Here is a 16,380-nt window from a genome sequence, read left to right on the forward strand (position 1 = left end):
CCATCTTTCTTGACCACTTTAACACCTGGCTACTACTTTTTCTTTCTGCCGACATCCCCACTATCTTCAGGGGTGACTTTAACATCCCTATTGACACCTGCCACTCAGCCGCCTCTAAACTCCTGTCACTCTCTTCCTCCTTCAGCCTATCACAGTGGTCTTCCGCCGGTCATTCTAAAGATCATTTCACCGCATACAAGCAATCCCTCCTCATATTCAAATCCTCACTCGCTGATACAAAACAGGCCTACTTCTCATCTCTCATATCTTCCCTGGCTCACAGCCCTTTTTGACACTTTTAACTCACTTCTCCATCCCCCAGCGCCCCCACCTCTCCTCTCATCTCAGCTGAGGACTTTGCCAAATACTTCAAACAAAGAATAGTCAACATCAGAGAAAGCTTCAGTACACAGTCCCCACGGACCCTCTACACAACTGCTCGGTCCTCTTCTCCCAAAACCCGCTTCTCCACCATTACAGAATAAAAAATCTCCACTCTACTCTCCAGATCTCATCTGACCACCTGTGCACTTGACCCAATCCCATCCCACCTCATCCCTAACCTCACCACAGTGTTTATCCCAGCCCTAATTCATCTCTTTAACCTATCACTAACCTCTCGTGTCTTCCCCTCTGCTTTTAAACATGTTACCATTACACCCATCCTCAAAAAGCCTTCACTTGACCCATCTGCTTTGTCCAGTTATCGCCCCATATCACTTCTTCCGTATGCCTCAAAGCTACTTGAACAACATGTCCATTCAGAACTGTCCTCTCACGTCTCCTCCTGCTCCCTCTTTGACCGCCTACAGTCTGGCTTCCGACCCCACCACTCGACTGAGACTGCCCTTACCAAAGTCACCAATGACCTACTAACAGCCAAAACCAATAAACAATACTCTGTCCTCCTTCTCCTTGACCTGTCTTCGACACTGTTGACCACTCCCTTCTGTTGCAAACTTTCTCATCTCTTGGCATCATTGACCTGGCCCTCTCCTGGATCACATCATACCTCACAGAACGGACATTTTGTGTCTCACACTCCCGCACCACCTCCTTGTCTCATTCCCTCTCTGTTGGTGTCCCGCAAGGCTCTGTCCTAGGACCCCTGCTCTTCTCTATCTCCACTTTTGGCCTGGGACAGCTCATAGAGTCCCATGGCTTTCAGTATCACTCTTATGCTGATGACACACAAATCTACCTCTCTGGTCCAGACATCACCACCTTACTATCAAGAATCCCACAATGTCTATCTTCTATATCATCCTTCTTCGCCTTTCGCTTTCTAAAACTTAACATGGATAAAACAGAATTCATCATCTTTCCCCCATCTTGCTCAACTCCCCTGACAGACCTATTTATCACGATCAATGGCTGCACAATATCCCCGGTCAACCAAGTCCGCTGCCTTGGAGTGACCTTGGACTCTGCCCTTTCCTTCCGACAGCACAGCCAAGCCCTTTCCACCACTTGCCACCTCCAACCCAAAAACATCTCCCGCATCCGCGCTTTCCTTAACTTTGAATCTACGAAAATGCTTGTGCATGCCCTCATCATCTCCCGCCTAGACTACTGCAACACTCTCCTCTGTGGCCTTCCATCTAGCACTCTCGCACCCCTCCAATCTATACTCAATTCTGCTGCCCGACTAATTCACCTCTCACCCTATTACTCCTCTGCCTCTCCCCTCTGCCAATCCCTTCACTGGCTCCCCATTGCCCAGCAAATTCAGTTCAAAATACTAACAAATACATACAAGGCCGTCCATAACCTGTCGCCTCCCTACATCTCTGAGCTACTTTCCCGATACATCCCCACACGCAATCTCCGAGCCTCAAAAGACCTCCTTCTCTCCTCTCCTCTTATCACCTCTTCCCACAATCGCCTCCAAGATTTCTCCTGTGCATCCTCCATACTCTGGAACTCGCTACCCCAACATATCAGACTCTCACCTACAGTGGAATCCTTCAAAAGAAACCTGAAAACCCACCTCTTCAGACAAGCCTACAACCAGTGACCCTGCTGCCTCTATACCGCCATGACCAACTTCACCTGCACCTACTGTGTCCTTCTCCCATACCATGTAGATTGTAAGCCCTCACGGGCAGGGCCCTCTCTCCTTCTGTACCAGTTTGTAACTTGTCTTGTTTATGCTTAGTGCAATTGTCTGTATTATGTATGTATACCTCTTCTCATATGTACAGCGCTATGGAATGAATGGCGCTTTAATAATAAATAATTGTAAAAAAATAATAATAATCTGCATGGGGCATGTGCACATAGGACGTATATACACAGTGGGCAGTCAGGAAGCGGTTAACGTGAAAAATGGCAAGGTCCGTAAGGTGTTAATGCTGTGATTCTGAACCGCACTACCACTGGAAAATAGCTGAGAAATGTTTTCACTGCTTGGGAACCCCTAGTCCCATTCCTGCCTCAAAGAAACCTGGTATAGCGAATGGAAAAGCACTCTATCTACAGGGTATTCCATTCAAACAAAGTGACGGCATATTGTGATGACATGGCATCACATTCTGACTGGCAGAAGAATGTCCTAAGAATGCACACTGGTGCTCCTAGTGACCCATCAGTGCATGGAACAGGGCGAAACGGGGGTGGAGAAAGCAGTTCTATATAAAGAGAATGGGGAGATTTACTGAGCAAATACAAAAAAATAAATAAAAAATCTGCCATACATGCTTTTCACCATAGTCACTTTTCTACCCTTTTTGTGAATTGTCCTACGAGGAAGCGTGGCTCTGTGAAAAGGGTTGTGGTTTGGTGGGAAACTGCACGTTTAAAGTTAGACTAGACCAGGGATGGGCAAACTTGGCCCTCCAGCTGTTGTAAAACTACAAATCCCATAATTCCCATTCTGCCTACAGCTATCAGCCTACAGCAGGGCGTGATGGGATTTGTAGTTTTAAAACAGCTGGAGGGCCAAGTTTGCCCATCCCTGGACAGTCTATAGGCACACCATATTTATCATCCAGTATCAGCTACTGTGATAAATCTGCTGCAATTTAAGACTATCTGTCGAAGCTGAAATGGTCTTTTAGAAACTTTTAGACAGTATTTGTAAATGTCGGCCTATGTTGGATCAGAAAATTACTTTTTGTTTAAATCAAGTTTTTATGTTATATGTCTTTTTTTTATTTTTGGTGATTTTATTAAAAATTTCTATATATAAAAAGAAAAATCCTAAAATCCTGCAGTTTGCACACTGGCCACTAAGTATAATAACAGGCACCACTTCTTGGTCATGATCATCACTGGCAGGATTACAATAACAGATATCACCTATACATATAGATAACACAGGATAGTTTGGATTAAGGAAGAGGAGTTTGGTGCGGACAAAGGCTAAGGCGCAGTCTGGCCCCGACAAAGGCTAAGGCGCAGTCTGGCCCCGACAAAGGCTAAGGCGCAGTCTGGCCCCGACAAAGGCTAAGGCGCAGTCTGGCCCCGACAAAGGCTAAGGCGCAGTCTGGCCCCGACAAAGGCTAAGGCGCAGTCTGGCCCCGACAAAGGCTAAGGCGCAGTCTGGCCCCGACAAAGGCTAAGGCGCAGTCTGGACCCGACAAAGGCTAAGGCGCAGTCTGGCCCCGACAAAGGCTAAGGCGCAGTCTGGCCCCGACAAAGGCTAAGGCGCAGTCTGGCCCCGACAAAGGCTAAGGCGCAGTCTGGCCCCGACAAAGGCTAAGGCCTCTTGCACACGACTGTATACCCTCCAAGATATACGGTCCGTGAGCGGGCCATATGTCCCAAAGCGGCATTGATCGTGCACACGGGAGCACACATCATCATAGATTACAATTATGCTGTGGACGTCGGGCCGCCCAGGTGCTATTGTCCCGCACTCATATGATCTTATGAGTGCAGGACAATAGCACACCAGGCGGCCCGACGTGCACAGCATCATTGTAATCTAAGATGTTGTGTACTCCCGTGCGCACGATCAATGCCGCTTTGGGACATATGGCCCGCTCACGGACCGTATATCTCAGAGGGCATACGATCCTGTGCAAGAGGCATAAGGTAAAGTTCTGTCTGAGGTCTGGATTAATGGAAAGTCTGGTCTGAGGGCTGGATTAAGGTGGAGCCTAGTCTAGATTTAGAATTAAAGTAAAGTCAGCTGTGGGGCTTGGATTACCGCACAATCTGATGTGAGGTTTGGGTTAAGGCAGAGTGTGTGTGGTCATCTGGGCTGTGTATTAAATGCAGGGTCTGGGGAGTCTGTACTAAGAGAGATTCAAGTGTGCAGGTTGGTGGTGTGTTCTATGGTAAAGGCCAGGCAGGAGGCTAACAATTTAGCTTTACATGTCCCCTCCTATAAACTGTTAGTAAGAGACATCGGTCAGTTAAACAGTCTGGTGTGAAGCTGATAGATCACATGACTGACTGCGGAGAGGAGCTGAACTGTTGTCTGTTTCCAATGGCAACCAGCAGCATTTTGAAAGCAGCTACATACATGAATGGAGTGAAGTTAATTCAATGAGAACAGTGCAAAACCAGCAAAGTCTGCAGAAGAAACTCAACTTTTCTATATGAAAAGGGTACAATAACAAAAGTGAATAGTTGTACAGCAAGGAGGGGGGGGGGCTTCATACAACTTGTACACCCCTGAATCTCTTCCAGACAGTCCCCTCGACTACACGTCTACCAACCACTGACTATTAGCAGCTTAGTAACTACTAAGGACTGTTGTTCGCGGGTGGAACAGAGACAATAAGAACTTACTGTTTGGTTGCCACGGAGAAGATTGACTCCTATCAACAGTAACTGCAGGCAATGGGCATTGTCACTCTCAATAAAGTTTATTGTACTTGGGGGAAAAAAAGAAAAAAGAAAAGCAGCCGAAAGAGGCGTGGTTAGAAGGAGTGACTTCCGTTTGGTTGCTAGGGAGCTGTATGAGCGGCCTTAGTAACCGTGAACGGAATAGAAGATCGGGGATTCCGTGGACGTTTAAATCCCTTGAGGAATGGCCGCCCAGCAGATCAAGGACGGGGAGTACACGGCAACCATCTATAAACTGGTGAGAGACCCCGATCACTGCATGAAATCGGCATCGATCTGCATCGTACAGCCTGGTGTTGTTATGAGGCCTTCTCCATCCTTATTGAAGGGGTTCATTCGCTTCATGTTTATGACTTCTTGTGTCCAGCCCTGTCTTCACTAAAAATCATCCGAAAACTGACCCTAAATCATCACATATGTCAATTAAACCATGTGTAGCATAGGATTGTTTTTATGTAAACAGCGCCACCCTTGTTTACAGGTTGAGTCTGGTCTTTCAGCTCAGTCCCATTGACCTCAATCAGGAATTAGCTGCAATACCAGACTCTGCCCACATGGGATGCGCTGTTCTGCTTGGGGGATGCTGCAGCCAATGACTGGCCGCAGTGACGTGTCTTCCATCCGTCATGTCACTGGATCATGCAGCGTATAGGGGAGACCAGAGATCTGCAGCGGTGGAGGAAGGATAACGTTATGGGGATGTTTTTCTGGGGTTCGCTGGCCTTGGTTCAAGTGAAGAGATACCAACACATTTTGGACAATTGTATGCTAGCAACCTTGTGAGAACAGTTTGGGGGACGCCCTTTTGTGTTCCAGCATGGCTGTGCTCCAGTGCACAAAGCAAGGTCCATAAAGACATGGTTGGGTCAGTTTGGTGTGGAAGGACCGACCTCAACCCCATCTAACGTCTTTGGGATGAGCTAGAATAGAGATTGTGATCCAGGCCCTTCCATGCACCACATGTCTGACCTCAGAAATGCCCTTTGGAAAAAAATGGGCAAAAATTCCCACAGACACTCCAAACTCTTGTACAGAAGAGCGGAAGCTGATTTAGAAGGTGTCGCAGTACATTTATCCGTATAGTGTATATTGATCACTGATAAATGCATGCAAACCGGACTCTCTCAGTTCCTTTGCAGTAGCTCCATAGAAAGCACATGGCGCGCATTGACTAAGGCTAGTTTCACGTATACGGTACGAGATCTGGCAAGGAACAGCCTGCAGGTATTGCAGGACGGTTCCTGAATGCCCACCGGCCCCATTAACTATAATCCGTGTAGAGGTTTCTGTCCAGCCAATTCTCAGCATATTTGCCAGGTAGTAGCCAGGTCTCCAGCGGTCCTCACTATAGTTAAGGGGGCCGGCGTGCATTAGGTAGCGTCCGGAAATGCCGGATCCAGAGAGCTCAGCAGGTGGTTCCCTGCCGGACCCCCACCGATCAGATAGGGACAATCAGACAATTGGTCATCAGAATTAACGGCTGGACAACCCCTTTAACCCGTTCGCTGCCAGAACTGTACATGTATGGCGCTGGAGCAAAGTGCGAACATGGCGCCTGCTCGCACATGCAGCAGGTGTCATGGCCAGCAAGTCTATGCTGTTTCAAACAGGAGAGACCTGGGGCTAATTACCGTGACCGGTAATAATGTTGATCGCGGTAATTAAAGGCTTTAGATGCCGTGATCAAGTGAGATCATGGCATCTAAATGCCTCAGAACCTTCCTACCGACACCCTCTGCGGTCAATGGGGGCATCGATAGTTGATGAGGCCCATAGTGTTCATGCTGCAATTTTTATTTTGGCCACCAGATGGCAGGCCAGGATAAGAAATGAGCAATTTTCAGTCCAAAACCCATTTAAAAAATCCCTGATAGTACGAAATTTAAAAACATAATTTATAGGCTCGTATATGAGCTTCAAAATCATCACACAAAAAAATATAAAAAGTTTTTTACTACATTTTATGCCATAAGTAAGAGTTAAATCCATGTGAGAAATGATACACCATTCAATATCTGTGATGCATTACATCAACTCTCGTCTTCAGATACAAAAAGTCAAATTAAAGGGGTTCTCCAGGAATTAAGAAAATGAAAATGCGTAAATATTACTTTATTCTAAATATATTCCGAAATGCCATTCATTAGTTATAATGGCTTGTTTTGTCTAGGGAGCAATGATTAGGAGAAACAAAATGGCCGCTGTTCTATTAGTGCATTCAAAGCCTGTCCTAATCACACAAAAATTTACTTCACAACACTGAGGTAAAGAGACGTCTTATCCTCCTCTCCTACTTGTCAGGGATTATGATCCTGAATACAGATGAGAAGATCTTCAGCTGAATCTCTGTAGGAATAGAGTTCATGAGGAGATATGAAGTACAGAGAGGACGGACAGGACAGACTGTGGTAATGGAGACTGCATACAAGTGCTGCTGCTCATTAGCCACATCTCCTCATGAACTCCATTCCTACAGAGATTCAGCTGATGACCATAGTAAACTGTATTCAGGATCATAATCCCTGACAAGGATAGCAGAGAGAAGGATGAGGCAGCTGTTTAGCTCAGCCTTGTGAAGTAACTTCTCCTCTTGTGTGATTAAGTGATTAGGACAAGTTTTGTGTGTATTAATAGGACAGTGGCCATTTTGTTTTTATTAATAAATGCTCCCCAGACAAAACGAGCCATTATAACTAATGTAAGGTATTTGTGAATATTTTTTATAATGAAGTAATATTTAAGTATTTTCATTTTCTTAATTCCCGGAGAACCCCTTTAAGTGACCACAAATCCTGTGGATAAACTTAGTCCATGTAACTGATAGACTGTAGAGTGACCACCCGTAACTGCTACGTTTTAGAGGATAGCGCCCCTTCCTCATACCTTAGCAGAGTCTAGCAATAATAGATTGCCACTGCAGTGTTGTAAATGTGGCAAGTGAGCGTTGTGGTAGAGTTTGGCTTCAATGCGGTTCCTGCCCTCAGATAGGCATAGGAGACCCAACTGATACACTTTAGAAGAAGTTGTGCAAGAATCTACCAGATATGTAAAGGGAAGCTTACTTACCTGCTTCCTGGTGCTGACTTCCTGCTCCTTCTCCTCCCGGCCTGCGATGCTCCTCTGGACCTCCAGTTTAACATCTCTGCAGCCAATGACTGCCCACGGTAGAGACCAGATCCCCTAACGTCATGACAAATGGTCACTTGATGCAAGGGGATCCGGTCACTGCCACCAGTGATTGGCTGTAGGCTTCGTCAAATCGGATATTTACAGCGAGAGAACCCAGAGTAGCATCGCAGGCCTGGATAAGAAGGAGCGGGAAGACAGCCCCAGGAAGCATGTAAGTAAGCTTCCCTTTACACGTCCAGTCAGCTCCCCCTCCTCCATCGTTGCACAACCCCTTTAATGTCTGTGGTCAGGTTTATACATACCTACCTCTTTGTACAGAACGTTGGAAATAAGATTTGACCAAAGCTTTTATTGCAGCCCATATAGATGACTGGTGTCATAGTATTAATTGTGCCTTTTCTTTCTCAGATAAAGGAAGGAAGATATGGAGAAGCGGTTCAGATACTCAGCATTGAACTGCAGAAGCAATATCGGGTAATATTTTTAATACTATATGGATGGGTATGCCATGTATTTGGGTCTATTACAGGACAAAACATTTTTGTCACAGTTTATTCACCTGTAAAAACCTCAACCATAAGGAAAACCATGGCAAACATGCATGCATTTTTTCCAGTTTGGTTTTTATGTTTTTTTTCCCAGTTATTTTTTAATTTTATTTTTTAATGGCACCTCAGCTGCTGATCGCTAACATGAAGAGAGTAGCGCACACATAGAGTGCAGTCTCTCCTCGCTCTAGGAGATGGCATCGAGGCAGACTTGACTTTCTGTGATTCCTATCTCCTGCAACAAGGAGAGACAATGTGCTCTGTGGGAGCAGTACTCAAATCCCCCAACAGTGAAAATCTTTCATATGTAACTATGAAGGAAACCTCTGACAGGAAGACATTGTTTCTTCTTCTAGTCACTCCACCTCTCTCACCCTTAATTATTTACACTTTGGCCTTGGTGACCAGTGACCTCTTCCTGCATAGTGCTGGTTGCCCATAGGTTTTACACATTACTAGACTACTTGGGGTGGTGTCCTGGCTTTATTGATGGACAGATATCCACATTTTTTGGAGAGACACGCAGCACGCTTGTCATTTTCATAGTCTGATTCATTAGTGAGTCTGGAGAAAGTCTTGGCATCCCCTCATTCTTTAGTGCTCCAATATTTTAAAGGTCTGTGTGTGATAGGAACTCTTGCTCGTCTGCCTACATGTCACCTTCCTGCATTCCTACATATCCCACCCCATAAGACCTCCAGGATATAACTATTCTAACCATGATTTTTTTTTCCATGTCCCTAAGAAGTATTCCTACAAGAGTTTCTACTGAGGGCTTTTGTCACTGTGGCACATGCATACACTATTCCATTCTACATATGTTTTTTCTTGCTTTATCTGCCCCAACCCAAATTTTTTGGAAGCCACAAAATCACAAGGAATAAGGCATGAGATCATGGATCTGGTTGGTTAGTAACTGCTCAGGTTTTCCCTTGAACTGGTTTTGATAAATCTTTTTGTCATTTTGCATTGACTGCTCCTAGTAATAAAGCCTATAGGGAACGCTCATTGGCCTACACAGGAGAGAAGAGACAGGGTTTGCTTGAGGGACCATTTGTGTACATTGGTGTGCTCCAGATTGTGTCCCCCTCATCTGCTGCTGAAGAGCTCTACCTTTGCAAAGAATTGGCAATACTGTGCATATCTTAGTTTAGAATGGCCATGCCTGCTAAATACTCAAGATATTCCATCACAACAGACATTGTAGTATGCACCATTCATACATTGCATTTAACTCACCTGCCTAAGATTGTGCCCCCTCGTGCCACCAGAATAGCTCTGACTCTTTCAAGCACGGACTCCACAAGACCTCTAAAGATGTCCTGTGGTATGGCACTAACATATTAGAACTGCAGACACTTTATTTTGTGAGGTAAGGCCTCCATGAATTGGACTCAATGTTCACCACATCCCACATATGCTATATTAGGTTAAAATCTGGAGAATTGGGTGGCAAAGTCAACACATTGAACTCTTTGTCATGTTCCTCAAACCATTTCTGAACAGAATTTGCAGTCTGGCAGGTCACATATTATCCTACTGAAGGAGACCATTAATGAATACTTTGGCCACGAAGGGTTGTACTTGGTCTGCAACACTGGTTAGGTACAGTAGGTGGTACATGTCAAAGTAATACGCACACAAATGCCAAGACCTAAGATCTCCCACTGCATGCCTGGTGCCATTGTAATGAAATACCGTAATCAATGTTGTCAAAGATATCCATGCTACTCCGGAGATATGACCTTTGAATTACAAGCCATCTTTGATTCAACTTCCTGTTTTTCTGATGCCTTTAATCATTTTTTCATGTGATCATATATCTGACGTATATATGTCATTACATTGTGTTATAGTCCAGGGCAGGCCTGTCTCTACTGGGATACTGTTACTATCAAATGCAAGACTTTTTCAATGCCGCAGATTGCTATGAACAGCTCATGCAGATAAACCCTGAAATTGAAGAGTACAAACTATATCATGCCCAGTCCTTATACAAGGCGTGTATGTACCCAGAGGCCATGAAATCAACTTTTCTCTTGGATAGTCCTGCATATCAGAGCAAGGTAAGTGCATTGGATCTGCATGTTCTTTCACACCTTATGTTCCAACTTTGACCATCTCTAACTTAAAGGGGTTCTCCAGGAGAATAATTTAAAATGGAACTTGTCTTAGAATGTGAGCGGGACCTGTTGCCTACACTTGCAGAGCCGCCTAGGGGGTGAAGGGGTGGGCTTCACTACACACTACACTGCACTTCAATAGATTTTATGGATGTAATCCTGTCTACATTATAACATCATGGCTGAGCAGCCTGACAGGAACACTCTCTAATGTGTAGTACTGTACATGCAAGTACCAGAGCATAATGTGTAGAGCGGTGCCCCCCCCCCCCAGGCAGGTCTGCAAGCTGAGGCAACCAGTCCTGCTCACATTCTAGAACTGGTTGTTGGCGGCTATTTTACATCGTTCCCAGAGACCCCTTTAAAGACCTTCTGTCAGTCAAGTCAACCCTTTTAAACTAGGCTTACTGCATGGTAGTGTTGATCCAGCAGATTCAAACAATATTTTATTTCTGGTTCTACATGTCACTGTTCTCTGGATATGTGTCTTTATTTATGTGCAAATGAGTGATTAGAACACAAAGGGATTGGCCTGAGTCCTAAGATCACCATATTGTCTCCACCCCGCGGCTCTGGCCACTTCCCCTTTGACAGGGCCAGACGTCTCACTATGCCCTGTATTCTTGCACCTGCCGGTCTGGGTATCCACACATGCGCAGAGGATTAACTGCTGCTTCCTTAACAGTGCAGATACTGTGCATGCGCCAATGACATCAGGGTACAACAAGAAGTGGAGGAGGAGTTGAGCAGATCCACCCAGCAGCTCTCCTTGACTCTCTGTCCGAAGCAGCCACCTCTACTTCTGGGTGTATGCCGATGTCATCGGCGCATGTACAGTAGCTATCTGCGCTGCATAGGAAGCGGAATCAGATCCTCTGCGCATACGCCAATACTCGGAACATCTGTGCAGGCACAATAATATGGGGCCAAGCGAGATGTCTGGCCCTGTCAAGAGGAGGAGTGGCTGGAGCCTGCGGGGTGATGACAGTATGGTGCTCCAAGGGCTCAGGCCGGCCCCTCTCTGCTAAAATGACCTTATTTGCAGATTACTACAAATCTGAAATACTTGGTAACGGCACCACATGGAACCATGAATAATGATGAAAGAAGCAGATTATTCCTGGTTCAATAGAATTGATCCTGCTGATCGATACTCTTTAAAACATTAGTCTCATCTTTACATATTATAACCCATAAATAATTTCTACTATTTGACTGTTGTCACCTCACTCTTTCTTGATAAGCAGTTTAGCAGCGGTCTCGCTGGCCATACATACATGTCTTAGCTGTGGGCCGAACTTCCATTTGCTATTTTTTCCGATTACTTCATAAACTTGCATGCTTGGCTCGGCATACCTGTGTATTTAAATAGGGAGAAGAGAATAAACCATAGAAGGAAGGGATCAGTCATGTTGAAATCAAACATCTCCGATGCCTCTTTTCCGCTTCACCTGCTAAGAGCAGATGGTTGGGGTGCTGGGGGCCCTATACACATCAGATCTTTGGGCAATCCTACTAGTATATTCACCAGTAACCAATGCTCATCAGTTTATTCCCCTCACCACTCAAGCCCTGCCTCTCTGGTCCCCAGCAGTCGCCCAGGTACCCGATCGTGTGCCGCTCTGGCCAATCACTGCGCTCAGCTGTACCCTGCAGGCCCCTGAACAGGATAGACATGTAACACAGCGTGTCATAAAATGCTACTCAAATAAATCAAGTGCGATTATGTGTCTTCTTTTTTTTCTCTTAGGTGTTGAAATTACAAGCTTGCATTAAATATGGAGAAGAAGACCTATCTGGAGCTAAAGTATGAAAGGAATTGAACTGGGTCTTTATTAAATTCTATCTGTAATTAAAGGTGCATTCACATGACCATATCCCTTTTCGCGGTCTGTAAATGGTGGATCCGTAAAATACAGATGTGGTACAGGCGCATCCCACAGGCTCTATTGGAAAAATTCCTATTCTTATCTGCAAAATGGACAAAAATAGCACTTTCTATATAATAATGTGGCTTGTCTGAATGGGTCACGTGCAATCTGCAAAAAAAGGGAGCAATAATACGGTCCTGTGAATACACCCTTATTTAGAGAAATGGAGACATTTCTCATTTCCAGCTGTTTTTTGTATCATTGCCCAGAATGCTGAGCCCCACTCTGGCCCCCAGAAGGCCTCATCTGAATCCTGCTTTGGGTACGACTACCTGAATGTTAAGGTAAATGCACACGTTCAGGATTTTTGTGCGGACAATCCGCACTGAAATTTGCAGGTGTTCGCAAGGAAATCCGTGCGGTCAATCCGCATCAATTGGTGCGCATTTTCCGCATGCAGATTTTACTCTCCCGTTCAGGAAAAATAAAATAACTTGACATACTGCGGGTTATAAAATCTGCACCGTAGGTCAACATCCGCACCGAAAAAATCTGCATCGTGTGCATGAAAATTTCCAATTCTCATAGAATACAATATACACGACCTACGGTGCGGATTTTCCACACGCGATCCTGATCGTGTGCATTTGCCCCTATTGACCTGATTTTCTTTAGGAATAATCCTACTACTGGTTAGTATATATGTACGTGCAGTAAATATTCTGAGGACCTGTCAGCTCTTGTGACATGTCTGTTTTATTAAATACTTGCACTCTACATGCTACTACATATTTTCTTAGACCCCTCACGTTATGCCGTTCCTCTGTTATTCTTCCTAGAAATATATGAGAAAATTGACAGATGGTTGATATCAATTTGAGCTGTGCCCCTGCACACTTTTAAGGCTGTATTAGACTGGACAATTTCGGGCCAATTATTGGGAACACAACCGCTTGTTCCCAATAACTGGCCCGTATAATCAATCAGCCAATGAACAAGCAAACGGTCACTTATCGGCAGATAATCAATGATGTGCTGCCGATCCTCCATGGAAGAGAATAAGGGAGGAACGAGTGCGGTCGCAATCCTCTCTCGCTCATTCAAAGTTTGCATCGCCTGTGTAATTAGGCCAGAGCAAACGAACGCTGATGGATGACTGTCACTGCCCGAAGATCATAATGAAACAGGACTTTTATTCATAACTTTCATCAATCGTCTCCTAGAGCCTGGTAGAACAAATACCTTCCGATGATCCAGATAGTGAGATTAATTTGGGATGTTTGCTGTACAAAGAAGGACAATATGAAGAAGCCTGCAAAAAATTCCTAACTGCCATGCAAGTTGTTGGATATAAACAAGGTAAAAAAGTTATTTTGCGCCCAAAAAAAGTTTGTACATTTTACTGTTTTGCCAAACTGCTTGTTATGGGCCATTAGGAACAACTATAGGGCTGAGCATCCCAGGGTACTGGAAGTACCTAGCGTTCACCTTAAAAGAGGCGTCCGTGTGGAATAAAAATTCAGGGCTGACATAACAAAAGAAGCCATACTTCCTACAGCGGGAGGCGGCAGGGGAGAAAAAGGGTGATTATAATCTTTTTTGTTATTTTAGAACATTTACAGTGTGGATTTCTGAGTTGATAAAAAAAAAAAAAATTATTAAAAACCACATACATCATGAGAACCTGTCCCCGGGATGGGTCTGAATGCATTAAGGGTATTGTGGTAGTAACGTGTTATCATCTATCTACTGGATAGATCTGTGGCGGCCCGAAGGCTGGGATGGCCAGAGGGAGTGACTGAGATAATGTTGTCCTTGCCTATCACTTTTTTTGTGGAGGGGGGGGGTGTTATGTAATTATCCCCACTATTTCAGCATATGCTTGACGCAATGTAGGTGCGCAAAATAGCTCACAAGCAACAGATTTTATGAATAAAAAGCACAAAAATTCACATACTTAATGTTGTTTTCCAACCACATAAAATCTTTTTTGACATTACAGTTGCCAACGCCATAAAATAAAGTACTCACCGATTGCTTGCTTTTGCTGGTCCCCCTCCATTCTCTATATGGCTCCAATGATATTGTGTCATCTTGACTTATGACCGCTGCCGACAAGCACTGTGGTGTCAACATGTCACTGCTACAGCCAGTAATTGGCTGCAGTGGTCAGATGTCGACACACCACATCATCGCTGGAGCCCATTAAAGGGGTATTCCGGTTGTGGCAAGTTTAACCCCTAACTATTCGTTTCAGAACTCCCATAGTTACTGCTCTGTTTATTTCGGTTGACTCATTCTCATGATCAGTGAGGGTCCTAGTGGTAGGACACCCACCAATCTAAAGAGAGAGGGAAGCAGAGGCCTGGGAGTGCTAGAGGATTGTAAGGTGAGAGTATTACTCCATTTGGTATTTTATACCATTGTAAGCTGGTTGTAAAGCAAATGAATGGGGTTGGAGAATCACTTTAATAAATTCTTAGTCATCTTCTTTACTACTACCTATGATGTGGATATAGCTTAATTCGTACCTTTTTATTGGATTTTTCTTTATTTCTATTCTGCATGCAGAACAGGTAATCTACAGTATATATTCAGATGTACTGATGTAGTGATTTCTTTTTATTGATATATAAAGGGTATCCCCAACCGATCGGCAGACTTTGAATGGAGTGGCGGAGCGCATACTCAACTGCTACTCCATTCATACTCCAGGGGACTGGAGTCCTGGTGACGGATGGGGGTCCTAGCAGTTATACTCTTATCGATCTAGAATCTATCGCCTATGACGTGGACAGGCGATAAATGCTTCAGACTTGAATACCAGTGATATTACATTCACCCATGTGCTTGGCTTCAACAGGCACATTGTAGTAGACAAACCTTTTCTACATTTATTTGCTTTGTATTGTCCTCATTATCTTTCATAATATATATTTTTTATTTTTTGACAGACTTATCCTACAGCATTGCCTTATGTTACTACAGCATGAAGCAATATGTGCCTGCTTTAAAGTACATTTCAGATATAATAGAACATGGAATTCGAGAGCATCCAGGTAGGTTGTAACAGTAAAACTACAAAATAGATGGAAAATACATCATAGTACAGTTCTCGTGATGACTGTTATTCTTGTGAATGGAATGAAAGCCACTGTCATAGTGAACAGTGTAAACGTGTCTTTGGTGTGCCATCAGCATTAGGGCTCATTCAGACGGCCGTATGCTGTCCGCAAAAATGCGGATCCGTTTTTTTGCGGATTAGATGCTGCCCCATTCATTTCTAGGGGGACCTTTTTTTCCATTGCACGGCTCACCCAAAAAATGAAACATGTCCTATACTTGTCAGTGAAAATCAGGACATGGCCCTATTGAAGTCTATGGATCAGCAAAAATACGGAATGCAATCTGTTTTTTTGCGGACAGCATACGACCGTCTGAATGAGCCCTTATATTTTATTGTTCTATAAGAGTCCAAGGAGGCCGGTTGAGAGACGTCAGCTATTTTCCATTGATCATTTCTTTGTGTTACCCTCCAGAGCTTGGCGTTGGCATGACAACTGAAGGAATTGATGTCCGCAGCGTGGGTAACACGTTGGTACTGCATGAAACTTCACTGATTGAAGCATTTAACCTAAAAGCTGCCATTGAGTATCAGTTAAAAAATTGTGAGTCCACGTCTGTTTTGAATTTTCTACCATTAGTATTCCTGAAAGACATAGATGCATGCAATGAATCAGTCCTGTTCCACTCATCACCACCTTTCCCCTTGATGATCAGTTTAGACAGAGCCTGTCATCAACAAAGTCAGTTTTCATTTGTCAGAGGAAGAACGTTGCACTCCAGTAGGTAATGCTTTTTAGGGATTTTACTAGAAGACAATCCCAAAACACATCATCGTGACGTTTCGGT

The 16,380-nt window shown here is 44.4% G+C and overlaps 2 protein-coding genes across 2 annotated transcripts in view; one reads left to right on the forward strand and one right to left on the reverse strand.

Moving 5' to 3' along the window:
- NPHP3 (nephrocystin 3) overlaps positions 1–4,801 on the reverse strand; it is a 64,420-nt gene extending 59,619 nt beyond the window's left edge. Inside the window, exon 1 of the mRNA XM_044295832.1 lies at positions 4,741–4,801. The gene's annotated coding sequence lies outside the window, so the exon portion shown is untranslated. The remainder of the gene's footprint in view (positions 1–4,740) is intronic.
- A 103-nt stretch (positions 4,802–4,904) lies between these two features.
- LOC122939210 (tetratricopeptide repeat protein 30A) overlaps positions 4,905–16,380 on the forward strand; it is a 39,512-nt gene continuing 28,036 nt past the window's right edge. Inside the window, exons 1-7 of the mRNA XM_044295245.1 lie at positions 4,905–5,035; positions 8,335–8,400; positions 10,331–10,540; positions 12,348–12,404; positions 13,692–13,827; positions 15,423–15,527; positions 16,008–16,136. Coding sequence (XP_044151180.1) covers positions 4,982–5,035; positions 8,335–8,400; positions 10,331–10,540; positions 12,348–12,404; positions 13,692–13,827; positions 15,423–15,527; positions 16,008–16,136 — 757 coding nt within the window. The 5' untranslated portion in view covers positions 4,905–4,981. The remainder of the gene's footprint in view (positions 5,036–8,334; positions 8,401–10,330; positions 10,541–12,347; positions 12,405–13,691; positions 13,828–15,422; positions 15,528–16,007; positions 16,137–16,380) is intronic.

This window comes from Bufo gargarizans, chromosome 5 (assembly GCF_014858855.1).
Source record: "Bufo gargarizans isolate SCDJY-AF-19 chromosome 5, ASM1485885v1, whole genome shotgun sequence".
Lineage (NCBI taxonomy): Eukaryota > Metazoa > Chordata > Amphibia > Anura > Bufonidae > Bufo > Bufo gargarizans.